This window comes from Amblyraja radiata, chromosome 16, assembly GCF_010909765.2.
Source record: "Amblyraja radiata isolate CabotCenter1 chromosome 16, sAmbRad1.1.pri, whole genome shotgun sequence".
Taxonomy (NCBI): domain Eukaryota; kingdom Metazoa; phylum Chordata; class Chondrichthyes; order Rajiformes; family Rajidae; genus Amblyraja; species Amblyraja radiata.
Window position 1 is genome coordinate 17983768 of NC_045971.1, and position 16933 is coordinate 18000700.

Here is a 16933-nt window from a genome sequence, read left to right on the forward strand (position 1 = left end):
TCCCTTAAAATTGTTTAACCCTGTCACCTTAAAGCTATATCCTCTTTTGATTCCCCTACCCTGGGGAAAAGACTAAGCATTTACTTTATCTATGCCCCTCATGATTTTATATACCACTATAAAGTCACTCTTCCAACTCCTACGCTCCAGTGAATAGAGATCCAGCCTCTCCTTATCTCAAACCCCCACCAGACCCAGTAACATCGTTGTGAATCTTTTCTCGCAGCCTTTCCAGTTTAATGACATTCTTCCAATAACAGGGTGACCAATACTGAGCACAATACACAATGTGACCTTACCAACGTTTTATACAGCTGTAACATGACATCCCGCCTCCTGTACTCTACCCTGATTAAGTTGTGTAGTTGACCAGTAAATCCACATGTCTGAAGTAGATAGTGAGTATCAAACACTGCATCAGGTACAGTGAGGTTGTAGGTTGGAAACTTGGGTTACACTTTCTGAGAGAAAATTTCCCCCACCACCAAACTCATCTCCCACCACCATCCATCCCATGGACCCCTTCACTTTTTCCACATTTTGTTACGTTACAGTCTTATTCTAAAATTGATTTTTTTTTAAATGTGATCATCAATCTACACTCATTAGCCCATAATAAAAGAGCGAAAACAGGTGTTTAGACATTTTTGCAAAGTAATTGAAAAGAAGTAACTGATATATCACATTTACATAAGTATTCAGACCCTTTAATCAGTACTTTGTTAAGGCACCTTTGGCAGCGATAACAGCCTCAAATCTTCTTGGTTATGAGACTACAAGCTTGGCACACCTGTATTTGGGTAATTTCTCCCATTCTTCTCTGCAGATCCTCTCAAGCTCTGTCAGGTTGGATGGGGGGCGTCGATGCACAGCTATTTTCAGGTCCCTCCAGAGATGTTCGATCGGGTTCAAGTCCAGGCTCTGGCTGGGCCACTCAAGGACATTCACAGACTTGTCACAAAGCCACTCCTGCGTTGTTTTGGTTGTGTGCTTAGGGTCGTTGTCCTGTTGGAAGGTGAACCTCCGCCCCAGTCTGAGGTCCAGCACGCTCTGGAGCAGGTTTTCATCAAGGATCTCTTTGTACTTTGCTCCGTTCATCTTTCCCTCGTTTCTGACTAGTCTCCCAGTTTCTGTCGCTGAAAAACATCCCCACAGCATGATGCTGCCACCACCATTCTTCCTTGTAGGTATGGTATTGGCCAGGTGATGAACGGTGCCTGGTTTCCTCCAGACTTGACACTTGGCATTCAGGCCAAAGAGTTCAATCTTGGTTTCATCAGACCAGAGAATCTTGTTTAGCATGGTCTGAGAGTCCTTTAGGTGCCTTTTGGCAAACCCGAAGCGGGCTGTCATGTGCCTTTTACTGAGGAGTGGCTTCCGTCTGGCCACTCGACCATAAAGGCCTGATTGATGGAGTGCTGCAGATATAGTTGTCCTTCTGGAAGGTTCTCCCATTTCCGCAGATGAACTCTGGAGCTCTGTCAGAGTGACCTCCCTGACCAAGGCCCTTCTCGCCCGATTGTTCAGTTTGGCCGGGCGGCCAGCTCTATGAAGAGTCCTGGTGGTTCCAAAGTTCTTCCATTAAAGAATGACGGAGGCCACTGTGCTCTTCAGGATCTGCAATACTGCAGAAATTGTTTTATACCCTTCCCCAGATCTGTGACTCGGCACAATCCTGTCTCGGAGGTCTATGGACAATTTTGAGTGTCATCGCAAAGGGTCTGATGTGAAGTAAATGTGATCTTTCAGTTATTTCCTAATCACTGCAAAAATTTCTAAACACCTGTTTTTGCTTCTTCATTCTGGGGTATTGTGAGTAGATTGATGATATAAAAAATGAATTTAATCCATTTTAAAATAAGGCTGTAACGTAACAAAATGTGGAAAAAGTGATGGGGTCTGAATACTTTCTGAATGCTCTGTAGCTTCAAAGGAGTTTTGTTAGGCTGCGTTTGGAGTATTGCGTGCAATTCTGGTCACCAGAATACAGGAAAGATGTGGAGGCTTTGAAAGAGTGCACAGGTGGTTTGGTGTCTGGATTAGGATGCATCAGCTACAGGGAGAGGTTGGACAGACTTAAATTGCTTTCGAATGTCAGATGTTGATAGAAAGTACATAAAATAATGTGAGAGGTAGGTAGGCTAGAACAGTCAAAACTTTTCCCAGGATGGAAATATGAAGTACTAGAGGGCATAACTAAGGTGAGAGGGGTAAGGTTTAAAGGAGATATGCGTAGTTAGTTGTTTACACAGAGGGCAGTGGTGATGCCTGGTGCACGCTGCCAGGGGTAGTGGCGGCAGATATGAAAGTGACATTGAAGAGACTTTTGGATAGGTACATGGACTTGCAGGGATATGGATTATGTGCAGGCAGATAAAAATTTGACCCGGCATTATATTTGGCACAGATGTGGAACGAAGGGCCTGTTATTATGCTGTACTGTTCTATGTATTTCTTAGCTCATTTTTGTTTCCAACCACCAGGAAAGATGAATAGGGGAGTAAGTCTGAAACTTAGTCTAAATAAGAATTTATGACATTTGCCTTGTTTTAGAATGCTGTGATTGATTTGAAAGTGGATGTGGCCCTTGTGGCTAAGGGGATCAGAGGGTATGGCGAGAAGGCAGGTACGGGATACTGAGTTGGATGATCAGCCATGATCATATTGAATGGCGGTGCAGGCTCGAAGGGCCGAATGGCCTACTCCTGCACCTAATTTCTATGTTTCTATGTTTCTATGATATAATAAAATCACTAATTCAGCACCTATAATTCTCTGGTAGTTGAATGCAATATTAATTTCTATATATTTTTTCAATACATGGAGTTCCTTCTGATTGGCTTGCAGATACTGTCAGCCCATATTCCATAGTGAATTGTGGTATGGGAAGCCCTTTGGGCTAAGTGAGTCACTTCCCCCATTTATTTAATTGGTTTGCTACATTTGGCAGCCTGACTAAACATTCTGTCTACACAGCATGAATGTCATGCAGATGTCCGTTTTAGATCTTTCTTTTACTTGCAAAAGATGTAAACCTTTATTATGGAATGCCAAACATTGTTATGCCTTGTGATTTCCGAAAAAAACAGGTACTAACAGAGTATTGTGTACAGATTTTTTTCTGTGTACAGAAATTGCAGTTTATTTTCCTTTTTATCTGAAGTGTTCTTTCTCCCTTGTCATGTCCTTCACTTAACTTTCACCTAACTGGTTTGGGGACATCCTATTCTTCCATTGCTCCAGTTTTCCATGGATTCCTGCTGTTGCCAGGCCCCATTTCAGGTGAACAGCCCTGCAGAAAGAAACCTCAGTTTAAAAAAAAAACCCTCAGAAATGCGAGTGATCCGTTTCCAGTTTCCAGCTTTGCTGCAGGCACCAGAACAAGCCCGGCCGGCGGCCTTATCCTGATCAAGAACTACTTCACAAGTTGGTTCCTGCTTGGGACTTTGCTGGTGGGCTTGTCCTAGTGCTCGGAGTGAAACTAGGACTGGGAATAAATCTTATCTGTTTTTGAGTTGGTGTTTTTATTCTCTCCCTGAAGGCTTTCCTGCAATTCTAGGACTTGACTAATAAATCAGAATGCACAAAGTTGCTCAGTGTTTTTTTAGTATAAACTTCAAATTAAATTGCTCTTACAATATCATACCAATGCAGATTACCCAAGCAAGATTGATTTTTGCCACTACTACTTCAATGGATTGATAGATTTTGATGTCTCCATTAGTTCTAAGAGATGCCTCAATTCTAGATATAATAGTGGTGTTTACAAATGCAACAGTGAGGTTGAAGAGAGTTTTAGATAGGCACATGCATATGCAGGGAATGGAAGGATATGGATCACGTGCAGGCAGATGAAATTAGTTTGTCTTTGCATCATGTTTGGCCAGACATTGTGGGCCAGAGAATCTGTTTATGTGGTGTATGGTTCTAATATTTATCAACGTATGTTAAAGTTAGTGGGGAGAGTACAATGTCATGCATTGGTCAGCATAATAGCTAGACAGTACTGCATTTTGAACTACAAAGGATAGAGAAATGCAGCAGCAACGCAGTCCCATCATGTTTGCTGTTTCAAAGAGAAATCCTATCCATCTTTGGCACACTTCACTTCAGAGCATTCATCCCAATTTCATCCAAAAGCCATATATGAATCTACTTGTACCATCCTGTCAGGCAGTTTGTTCCCTATCCCAACATTTGTTACATTAAACAACTAAAATACTGCCAGACAGAGAGAGAAATTTGCAACTAGAGCCCTGCCAGAAGTTGAGGGATTGTTTCCTGTTTTGGAGCTCAGTTCTGGCACAGACATGCATCAAGCTAAAAAAAAAACAGTTGCATTGCACGTTTCATTACCCAAGGCCTTCTCAAAGTGCCACATAACCAGTTAGCATGTTTGTAATGTGCAAAATATGGTTTGCTTGTGCACAGGATGTCAGGAAGATAATCGATTAGGTGACCTTTTTGACAATATTGGTCCTGGGAGAACTTCCTTGTTGCCCTTTGAGCAGTACATGATATCTCCTTGTTGACACGAGAAGGCTTCCAGGCCCTATTCCCTCATCTGTAAGACATCACTTCAGCAGTACAATGCTCCCTCAACATTGCAGTGAAATGACAGCACTTGGTTTCAAGAGAGGCTGGAAACTTTAGCTATCAGAATCAGTGTTTAGTGTAAAGGCTGGGTGGCACAGGGCACAACTGGTATAGCTGCTGCCTCACAGCGCCAGAGACCTGTGTTTGATCCTGACTTTGGGTGCGGAGTTTGCATGTTCTCCCTGCGATTGTGTAGGTTTCCTCCGTGTGCTCCTCCGACATTCCAAAGATGTGTGGGGTTTGTAGGTTAATTGGTCATCTGTAAATTGCCGCGAATGTGTGTGTCATGGGAACGAGGTAGAACATAGAGCTAGTGTGTACAGGTAAAGGTTAGCATGGACTCAAGTGAGCTGAAAGGCCTACTTCCTTGCTGTATATCTAAACTAAACTAAACTGAGCTAAAGTCTCCTCTGTGCAATTTGCACTGATGACGATTTTGGCGCATATCCATTTTATTAGCAGAGTTCTCAGGATTTTATATGTCATATGACCACTTTGTTAAGGTACAGGATAGAGTTCATCTGACCTATTTTATATGGAAGCCTTACTTTCAATAGAGGGGAATAAACTTACGTTACGACGATCTCAACTGATCTCCAGATTCGAAAGCTTTGTTGGTGGCTCGTTCTCCCCCCTGGTCCTATGCTCAATGACCAAGCTATTGTTAAAATTAATAAATGGGTAGAATCTATTTATATAAGACTCATTGTTAATAGAGTGGCAACAGGCCCTTCGGCCCAACTTGCACACACCGACCAACATGTCCCATCTACACTATTCCCACCTGCCTGCGTTTGACCCATATCCCTGTATGCCTATCCTATCCATGTACCTGTCTGAATGTTTCTTAAGTATTTATGATCTAGGATGAAACTGAATTATGAAAAAATGAAATATTTTTTTAAATGGATAACAGCATAAAATATTTGTTCCATTCAGGGTTGTGTATCATGAACTGGTCTTAACTACCAAGGAGTACATGCGAGAAGTGACAACAATCGACCCGCGCTGGTTGGTAGAGTTTGCACCTGCCTTCTTCAAAGTGTCTGATCCAACTAAACTCAGCAAACAAAAGAAACAACAGAGGCTGGAGCCCTTATACAACCGCTATGAAGAGCCCAATGCCTGGAGAATTTCCCGAGCATTCAGACGACGTTAGACTGCGGACCACTGTGAACATGGTGTGTTATGCAGTCTCAGAATACCTGGGTGGAATGCAGGTTAAAAAGGACTTTGTATGCACGCAAGAACTGAATGTGTATGAAGATGCTAGTTTATACCGAAGATAGAAACAACATTCTGGAGTAACTCAGCGGGTCAGGCAGCATCTCTGGAGAAAAGGAATTGGTGACGTTTCCCGTCAGAACCATTCTTCAGACTGCTGAAGTGTGAAGAAGGGTTCCGACCCAAAACGACACCTATTCTTTTTCTCCAGGTATGCTGACTGATCCGCTGAGTTATTCTGGCATTTTGTGTCCATCCAAGAATTGAAAATTGGTACCTTGAATCTTTAAAAAGATATTTGTTTATGTCAAATTTGATTTGTATTAAAATGTATTTAAAAAAACATGAGCAAGCATCGTACATAGGAAAATACTCCATACCGCCGTTTATTATTAATGTGTCATGACTTAACAATCTGTCACATGAAAACTTAGAAGTTGCAGCTTTGTGTGTTTGCATAATATACAATTGTAAATGTCTCAAAGAATATACTTTTCTGCTGCAATAGGTAGATGGTAGGTATTTTTTCAAAATAAAATTTGACATCTTTATCTTTTATTAGTCATTCGAGACCTACACAGTGGAATAAAGGATGTGTTTAACTATTTTCAAATGTTTGAAGTCGCTCAAGTCTAATTAAGTGTGGAGATGTAACATAAACGGGGGAATCTAGACAAGAACAGAAGAAATAGGATTAGTGACTTAAAAAATTCTGTCCTGGCCGTTTCATACTGAAAGGTCTGACGCAGCCCAAACTTTACGTTCAACCCTTGGTTTTGTTTTAACCAAAACATAATAGAAATTATTTTAATTCCTCGACTACTTTAATGTTTGTGAAACATGTTGCTTAGCTGTTGCGGTTTTCAAAAACTAGTTTCTTCCAGAAGATATTTGCGTTGTTCTGCGAAGAGAATGATACAGGTATTTCTTTTGTTTCCATTTAATTTCAAAAAGAAATGTCTAATTCTACCCTTACAATGGAAATGTAAGATTTTTATGGAGAGTGTTTAATCCTGACTGGTAGTTTTGCAGAGCAGCTGTTGCAACAGCTGGAATGAGAAACAAGGGGGGTTTTTTTTTACATTGAAAGTCTTGTGCCAGCTTTATTTGCAAATCAGTTATTTATACTGAGATTTAATGTACATTCTGTAAAAATAGGTTTTTATTATGTTGTAAGTCAAGATTGCAAATAAAAGCTGCTTTTGCATTCCTCAGTATTCCTCTCCATAGTATCAACCCACAGTTCTTTCACACATAATTACAAAGTTATAATTACTATGTAATAACTTCATTCATACAGGCAGGAACCCCAAGGCCAGTTCATTACTGCCATGTGTGTAAATATGCGGTTACCGCCAGGAAATGCACCCACACATATAATTCAGCCTGGTAATTACTGGCATAATTTTGGGGATACAGACTTACTGCTTTTTTTTGTTTTAGGTAATGAATATTGGCAGCCAGAATGTCAAAGTAATTAATCCACATTGTACTATTGAATCCTACGTAATGAAGCATCACTGTGGTGCTAACCTGACTGCTTGGGAACTAATCAATATTAACTACCTAAATGTCTTTTGCCTGGAACTATCATGGAGCGATACAGCACGGAAATCTGTTGCACCCGCTGAGTTTCTCCAGCATTTTGTGTACCTTCGATTTTCCAGCATCTGCAGTTCCTTCTTAAACAGCACGGAAATCTAACTTGTCCAGGCCGGCAACAATTCACCATCAAAGCTGGTACCTTGTGCCCACATTTGGTCCATAAAGGGCCTGTCCCACGAGCATGCGACTGCATGCGGCAGCGCGACCTAACGTGGTCGCTTGAGCCGTACGGCCTCGCAGGGCCGGTCCCACTTCGATCGCCGGAGCCGTATGGAGTTGTGCGGAGCTGGTCCCGACATTGCGCGGGGCTCCGAAAAACAGACACCGTTCATAAATTCCGCGAGGCAACGGCCTGCCGGCCCGCAGCCGCATTGAAGCAGTACACACCGTCTCGACGCCGTATGCACCGTCTTGACGGCGTACGCATAGCGCGAACTTCCCGCGGACTTCGCTCGAAATTCACGTCAACTCGTACGAGATCACTCGACCACCGCGCGGCCCCCGCTTCCGGTTTGGTCGCGCTCGCCGCATGCAGTCGCATGCTGGTGGGACAGGCCCTGAATGGGGATCACTCGACCTCCACGCGGCCCCCGCTTCCGGTTTGGTCGCGCTTGCCGCATGCAGTCGCATGCTCGTGGGACAGGCCTTTAACTCTCTAAACTTTTCTTATCCAAGCACCTCTTCAAACATTTTTTTTAATGCTGTTATACCTGCCTCCCCTGGCAGCTCATTCTATCTAACCACTACTCTTTGAGTGGCAAAAAATTGCCCCTCAGTTCCTATTGTATCATTCCCCTCTCACCTTAAACCTATGCACTCTAGTCCTTGATTCCCCTACTCTGGGGGAATGACTGTGCATTCACCTTATCAATTCCCCTCATGATTTTATACGTATCTATAAGATCCTCATTCAACATCCTGTGCTCCAAGGAATCAAGTCCTAGTTTGCCCAATCTTTCCCTACAGTCGAGTCCTTGAGTCTTTGTGACATCCTCTAAATCTCTGCATTCTTTCCAGCTTAATAACATCCTATCAACAAGCCTTGTACGTTCTTATTTAAATCGTTGATATAATGATCAGCCATGATCATATTGAATGGCGGTGCAGGCTCGAAGGGCCGAATGGCCTACTCCTGCACCTATTTTCTATGTTTCTATAAGCCACAAACAGCAATGGGTCCAGCACTGATTGCTGAGGCACACCATAATAGTCACGGCTCCAGTCCATAAAAAATAACCTTCCTCCACCATCCTCTACTCCATGGCTAATTCTGTATCCAGGCTCCTAGCTTTCCTTGGATCCCATGCAATCTAACCTTTCAGAGCAGCCTACCATGTGGAATCTTATCAAAGGTCTTGCTAAAGTCCATATAGACAATTCCTACAGCCTTGCCCCTGTAAACCTTCTTGGATACTTTGACAAATAACTCAAATTTGTGAAACACGATCACCCATGTACAAAACCATGTTAACGATCCTCTGATATCCAAATGCATATATATCTTATTTCACCAAATCCTCTCCAGCAACTTACCTTCCACAGATGTTTGGCTCACTGGTCTATAGTTCCCTGGGTTTTCCTTGCAGCCCTTTTAAATAGTGGCATAACATTAGCCACTTTCCAGTCATCCGGCACCTCACCCGTGTCTAACGACAATTTGTATATCTCAGTCAGGGCTTCTGCAATTACTTCTCTTGCTGCCCACAGTGTCCTTGGATATATCTGAAAAGGCCCAGGTGATTTATCAGCCTGAGGACGTCCAGCACCTCCTTGACTGTAATGTGGAGTGTCCTCAAGGAGATCTCCATTACCTGTCCCAAGCTCCCCAGTCTCCACAGTAAAAACTAAAGAGAAATAGTCATTGAAGACCTTGCTCATCTGCAGCTCCTCGTATTGATGACTGCTTTAGTTTTCAAGATAGATAGAAGATAGAATGCCTTAATTGTCATTCAAACAAACAGAGGTTTGAACGAAATTCCGTTCCCTGCAGTCATAACAGCAAAATAAACATAACACACAATTAGCACAGTTACACACAAACATCCATCACAGTGAATCTCCAATTACCTCCTCACTGATGGAAGGCAAAAGTCTTATCTCTTCCCTTTATGTTCTTCTCACGCGTCGAGACGATCGAGGCTCTTGATGTTAAAGCCCCCGGCGGGCGATGGTAAGTGCCGCGGCCAATTAAGCCGCACCGGGCGATGTAAGGCCCTGCGGTGGGCTGATTCAAACCCCACGATTCGGGGCGGGCAAAGTTGCCGTTGTGGGAGCTCCCGAAAATCGGTCTCCCACCATTTGCTCTCTAGTTGCACTTGTTCCCTAAATGTACATAGAATAACTTTAGATTCTCCTTAAACAGAGCTGTTTCTAGTCCCCTTTTTTCCCCTCCTGATTTCCTCCTTAAGTATGATCTCCTAAACTGCTGCAGGATTACACTATGATATCTATAAGATATCCTATCAAGCTGCTCACCCTAGTGTTCTGTTTCCTACTACTTTCTGAAGTTTTTCTGAAAGTTTATTTGATTTTACTTTCTGAAGATAATTGTGGTTGAGTTTTGTTAATAGCACGAGTCAAATGTGTTGCTTCATGTTGTCCTGTATATCTATCTATATATATTATTAAAAGTCTGTTCTTGACGGGTTTTGGCCATCTGTGCTGCGATTTCCGAGAGAGCGCCGCCACCTACGGCCGTCATTTTTGGCCACCTTGCTCAGAGCCCCCCTCCGCCGCATGTGTGCCGAGGATTTTTCCCGTTGATTAAAAATGACAAGAGATATTAATGTTTTTACAAAATTCCCCATTCTCTCTGCTGCCCCCGCTGGCGGCAGGGGGGAGGGACTATAAAACCAGGAAGTGGTGTGCCACACAGTCTGTTTAAGATAGAGGAAGGCAGAGGGTCACGTTTCTCTGAGCTGTGAATAACACTGAACACATGTCTACTAAAATGTAAGTGCCCTTAGTGGTTCTAAAATGCTTGCAGAATGTGTCTATTGGTTCTAAAGCTTGCAAAAAGTGTCTCTATTGGTTCTAAAGCTTAAAAAAAAGGTATTGGTTCTAAAGTTTGCAAAAAAATGTCTATTGCTTCTAAAGATTGCAAAAAAATGTCTATTGGTTCTAAAGCTTGCAAAAAAATGTCTATTGGTTCTAAAGCTTGCAAAAAAAGTGTCTATTGGTTCTAAAGCTTGCAAAAAATGTCTATTGGTTCTAAAGCTTGCAAAAAATGTCTATTGGTTCTAAAGCTTGCAAAAAAAATGTCTATTGGTTCTAAAGCTTGCAAAAAAATGTCTATTGGTTCTAAAGCTTGCAAAAAATGTCTATTGGTTCTAAAGCTTGCAAAAAAATGTCTATTGGTTCTAAAGCTTACAAAAAGTGTCTCTATTGGTTCTAAAGCTTGCAAAAAAATGTCTATTGGTTCTAAAGCTTGCAAAAAATGTCTATTGGTTCTAAAGCTTGCAAAAAAATGACTTGGTTCTAAAGCTTGCAAAAAAAATGTCTATTGGTTCTAAAGCTTACAAAAAAAATGTCTATTGGTTCTAAAGCTTGCAAAAAAATGTCTGTTGGTTCTAAAGCTTGCAGAAAATGTCTATTGGTTCTAAAGCTTGCAAAAAAAGTGTCTCTATTGGTTCTAAAGCTTGCAAAAAAGTGTCTATTGGTTCTAAAGCTTGCAAAAAAAATGACTATTGGTTCTAAAGCTTGCCATAAAGTGTCTCTATTGGTTCTAAAATGCTTGCAAAAAAATATCTATCGGTTCTAAAGCTTGCAAAAAAATGTCTATTGGTTCTAAAGCTTGCAAAAAATGTCTATTGGTTCTAAAGCTTGCAAAATAAATGTCTATTGGTTCTAAAGCTTGCAAAAAATGTCTATTGGTTCTAAAGCTTGCAAAAAATGTCTATTGGTTCTAAAGCTTGCAAAAAAATGATTATTGGTTCTAAAGCTTGCAAAATAAAATGACTATTGGTTCTAAAGCTTGCAAAAAAAATGTCCATTGGTTCTAAAGCTTGCAAAAAAATGTCTATTGGTTCTAAAGCTTGCAAAAAAATGTCTATTGGTTCTAAAGCTTGCAGAAAATGTCTATTGGTTCTAAAGCTTGCAAAAAGTGTCTCTATTGGTTCTAAAGCTTGCAAAAAGTGTCTCTATTCTAAAGCTTGCAAAAAGCGTTTATTGCTTCTAAAGCTTGCAAAAAATGTCTATTGGTTCTAAAGCTTGCAAAACAATGTCTATTGGTTCTAAAGCTTGCAAAAAAAATGTCTATTGGTTCTAAAGCTTGCAAAAAATGTTTATTGGTTCTAAAGCTTGCAAAAAGTGTCTATTGGTTCTAAAGCTTGCAAAAAAATGACTATTGGTTCTAAAGCTTGCAAAAAAAAGACTATTGGTTCTAAAGCTTGCAAAAAGTGTCTCTATTGGTTCTAAAATGCTTGCAAAAAATGTCTATTGGTTCTAAAGCTTACAAAAAAACAAGACTATTGGTTCTAAAGCTTGCAAATAAAATGTCCATTGGTTCTAAAATGGTTCATACTAGCGCTCCAGAAAGCCCTCCCCCCCTCCCTACCCTACTTACTGCAAATGGTGCCTTGGGAGGTTTGACTTGAAGTTGAAAGGCACTATTACTGCAAATGGTGGCTCGGTTGCTTTGGCTTGAAGTTGAAAGGCACTACTTACTGCAAATGGTGGCTTGGGAGCTTTGAAGTTGAAAGGCACTACTTCCTGCAAATGATGGCTTGGGTGTGGCTTGAAGTTGAAAGACACCACTTACTGCAAATGGTGGCATGAAGTTGAAAGGCACTACTTACTGCAAATGGTGGATTGGTTGCTTTGGCTTGAAGTTGAAAGGCACTACTTACTGCAAATGGTGGCTTGGGAGCTTTGGCTTGAAGTTGAAAGGCACTATTACTGCAAATGGTGGCTTGGTTGCATTGGCTTGAAGTTGAAAGGTACTACTTACTGCAAATGGTTGCTTGGTTGCTTTGGCTTGAAGTTGAAAGGCACTACTTACTGCAAATGGTGGCTTGGGTGTGGCTTGAAGTTGAAAGACACCACTTACTGCAAATGGTGGCATGAAGTTAAAAGGCACTACTTCCTGCAAATGATGGCTTAGGTGTGGCTTGAAGTTGAAAGGCACAGAGGGAGGAGCGACCTTCGTGTGGTGAGTTCAAAAAACCATCGCGGGGCTTGTCTCAACAGAGGCCCGGGAGCCGTTACAGAGGGAGGAGCGACCTTCGTGTGGTGAGTTAAAAAACCCATCGCGGGGCTTGTCTCAACAGAGGCCCGGGAGCCGTTACAGAGGGAGGACTATCAAAATCTGCAACGTTCCATTCGCAGATCACACTTCAAATTAAGGGGGCTGGTGGAAGCCTCTGATTGGTCGAACGAACTAGAGGAAGCAGCCGTTACAGGACTAGAGGAAGCAGCTGATTGGCTTGTATCCCGGGTAAGGCTTTATTGTATTCGGTTAAGGGGGAGAATGAGGGCCAGGGCAGTTTACTGTTCAGGATGTCAGATGTGGGCTGTCCTGGAGTCTGAGTGCCCTCCAGACGTCCACGTCTGCGCCAGGTGCGTCGAGATGGGGCTCCTAAGGGACCGTGTTAGGAACCTGGAACAGCAACTCGATGACCTCTGTCTGCTCAGGGAGAGCGAGGAGGTCATAGATAGGAGTTACAGGGAGGTGGTCACTCCAAGACCACGGGAGACAGAAAACTGGGTCACAGTTAGGAAGGGCAACGGGCAGAGGCAGGGACTGGTGAGTACCCCGGTGGGTGTACACCTTGAAAATAAGTACTCATGTTTGAGTAAGGGTGGGGGAGACAGCCTACCTGGGGGCAGCGACAGCAGCCGGGCCTCTGGCATAAAGACCGGTCCTGTTGCTCAGAAGGGTAAGGAAAAGAAGAGGAGGGCAATTGTAATAGGGGACTCTATAGTCAGGGGGTCGGATAGGCGATTCGGTGGACGCAGACAAGAGACCCGGATGGTAGTTTGCCTCCCTGGTGCCAGGGTCAGGGATGTGTCTGAACGGGTCCAAGAAATCCTGAAATAGGAGGGAGAGGAGCCTGAAGTTGTGGTACATATAGGTACCAACGACATAGGTAAAAAAAGAGAAGAGGTCCTGAAAGAAGAATTTAGGGAGTTAGGTAGAGAGTTAAGGAGAAGGACTGCAAAGGTAACAATCTCAGGATTACTGCCTGTGCCACGCGACAGTGAGAGTAGGAATGGAGCGAGGTGGAGGATAAATGAGTGGATGAGGGACTGGTGCAGTGGGTATGGATTCAAGTTTCTGGATCATTGGGACCTCTTTTGGGGAAGGTGCGACCTGTACAGAAAGGACGGGTTGCACTTGAACTCGAGGGGGACCAATATCCTGGCGGGGAGATTTGCAAAGGCTACTGGGGAGACTTTAAACTAGTATGGTTGGGGGGAGGGACTCAAATTGGGAAAGCTAGCAGTCAGTGTGTGAGGCAGGAGGCAGAGAATGGTAGCACTCTGACCCAAAATGTAGGGGGTGAGAAGAAAAAGACAATAAACAGAGAATAAGAGAGGGTGGGTTTCTTAAATGTGTATATTTTAATGCTAGGAGCATTGTAAGAAAGGTGGATGAACTTAGAGCCTGGATTGACACCTGGAAGTATGATGTTGTGGCGATCAGTGAAACATGGTTGCAGGAGGGCTGTGATTGGAAACTAAATATTCCAGGATTTCATTGCTTCAGGTGTGATAGAATTGGAGGGGCAAGAGGTGGAGGTGTTGCATTGCTTATCAGGGAAGATATTACAGCAGTGCTTTGGCAGGATAGATTAGAGGGCTTGTCTAGGGAGGCTATTTGGGTGGAACTGAGAAATGGGAAAGGGGTAGCAACACTTATAGGGGTGTATTATAGACCGCCAAATGGGGAGCGAGAATTGGAAGAGCAAATATGTAAGGAGATTGCAGATATTAGTAGTAAGCACAAGGTAGTGATTGTGGGAGATTTCAATTTTCCACACATAGACTGGGAAACACATTCTGTAAATGGGCTGGATGGGTTGGAGTTTGTAAAATGTGTGCAGGATAGTTTTTTGCAGCAATACATAGAAGTACCTACTAGAGAAGGGGCGGTGCTGGACCTCCTGTTAGGAAATGAGACGGGTCAGGTGGCAGAGGTATGCGTTGGGGAACAGTTCGGGACCAGTGATCACAATACCATTAGTTTCAATATAATTATTGAGAGGGTCAGAACTGGACCTAGGGTTGAGATTTTTGATTGGAGAAAGGCTAACTTTGAGGAGATGCGAAAGGATTTAAAAGGAGTAAATTGGGACATTTTGTTTTATGGGAAAGATGTGGAAGAGAAATGGAGTACATTTAAAGGTGAAATTTTAAGAGTACAGAATCTTTATGTCCCTGTTCGGTTGAAAGGAAATAGTAAAAATCGGAAAGAGCCATGGTTTTCAAGGGAAATTGGACACTTGGTTCGGAAAAAGAGGGAGATCTACAATAATTATAGGCAGCATGGAGTAAATGAGGTGCTTGAGGAGTATAAAGAATGTAAAAAGAATCTTAAGAAAGAAATTAGAAAAGCTAAAAGAAGATATGAGGTTGCTTTGGCAAGTAAGGTGAAAGTAAACCCCAAGGGTTTCTGCAGCTATATTAATAGCAAAAGGATAACGAGGGATAAAATTGGTCCATTAGAGAGTCAGAGTGGACTGCTATCTGCAGAGCCAAAAGAGATGGGGGAGATATTGAACAATTTCTTTTCTTCGGTATTCACCAAGGAGAAGGATATTGAATTATGTGAGGTAAGGGAAACAAGTAGAGTAGCTATGGAAACTATGAGATTCAAAGAAGAGTACTGACACTTTTGAGAAATATAAAAGTGGATAAGTCTCCAGGTCCGGACAGGATCTTCCCTAGGACATTGAGGGAAGTTAGTGTAGAAATAGCAGGGGCTATGACAGAAATATTTCAAATGTCATTAGAAACGGGAATAGTGCCGGAGGATTGGCGTACTGCGCATGTTGTTCCATTGTTTAAAAAGGGGTCTAAGAGTAAACCTAGCAATTATAGACCTGTTAGTTTGACGTCAGTGGTGGGCAAATTAATGGAAAGGATACTTAGAGATAATATATATAAGCATCTGGATAAACAGGGTCTGATTAGGAACAGTCAACATGGATTTGTGCCTGGAAGGTCATGTTTGACTAATCTTCTTGAATTTTTTGAAGAGGTTACTCGGGAAATTGATGAGGGTAAAGCAGTGGATGTTGTATATATGGACTTCAGTAAGGCCTTTGACAAGGTTCCTCATGGAAGGTCGGTTAAGAAGGTTCAATGGTTGGGTATTAATGGTGGAGTAGCAAGATGGATTCAACAGTGGCTGAATGGGAGATGCCAGAGAGTAATGGTGGATGGTTGTTTGTCAGGTTGGAGGCCAGTGACTAGTGGGGTGCCACAGGGATCTGTGTTGGGTCCACTGTTGTTTGTCATGTACATCAATGATCTGGATGATGGTGTGGTAAATTGGATTAGTAAGTATGCAGATGATACTAAGATAGGTGGGGTTGTGGATAATGAAGTAGTTTTCAAAGTCTACAGAGAGATTTATGCCAGTTGGAAGAGTGGACTGAAAGATGGCAGATGGAGTTTAATGCTGATAAGTGTGAGGTGCTACATCTTGGCAGGACAAATCAAAATAGGACGTACATGGTAAATGGTAGGGAATTGAGGAATGCAGGTGAACAGAGGGATCTGGGAATAACTGTGCACAGTTCCCTGAAAGTGGAATCTCATGTAGATAGGGTGGTAAAGAAAGCTTTTGGTGTGCTGGCCTTTATAAATCAGAGCATTGAGTATAGAAGTTGGGATGTAATGTTAAAATTGTACAAGGCATTGGTGAGGCCAATTCTGGAGTATGGGGTACAATTTTGGTCGCCTAATTATAGGAAGGATGTCAACAAAATAGAGAGAGTACAGAGGATATTTACTAGGATGTTGCCTGGGTTTCAGCAACTAAGTTACAGAGAAAGGTTGAACAAGTTAGGGCTTTATTCTTTGGAGCGCAGAAGGTTAAGGGGGGACTTGATAGAGGTCTTTAAAATGATGAGAGGGATAGACAGAGTTGACGTGGATAAGTTTTTCCCACTGAGAGTAGGGAAGATTCAAACAAGGGGACATGACTTGAGAATTAATGGACAGAAGTTTAGGGGTAACATGAGGGGGAACTTCTTTACTCAGAGAGTGGTGGCTGTGTGGAATGAGCTTCCAGTGAAGGTCGTGGAGGCAGGTTCGTTTTTATCATTTAAAAATAAATTGGATAGTTATATGGACGGGAAAGGAATGGAGGGTTATGGTCTGAGCGCAGGTATATGGGACTAGGGGAGAATACGTGTTCGGCACGGACTAGAAGGGTCGAGATGGCCTGTTTCCGTGCTGTAATTGTTATATGGTTATCTGAAGTTGAAGCACTAATTACTGCAAATGGTGGCTTGGGAGCTTTGGCTTGAAGTTGAAAGGCACTATTACTGCAAATGGTGGC

The 16933-nt window shown here is 42.5% G+C and overlaps 1 protein-coding gene across 1 annotated transcript in view; it reads left to right on the forward strand.

Annotated features, from left to right (window-relative positions):
- Window positions 1-7030, forward strand: part of dhx8 (DEAH-box helicase 8) — a 44890-nt gene extending 37860 nt beyond the window's left edge. Inside the window, exon 23 of the mRNA XM_033035270.1 lies at window positions 5536-7030. Coding sequence (XP_032891161.1) covers window positions 5536-5755 — 220 coding nt within the window. The 3' untranslated portion in view covers window positions 5756-7030. The remainder of the gene's footprint in view (window positions 1-5535) is intronic.
- Window positions 7031-16933: the final 9903 nt, after the last annotated feature.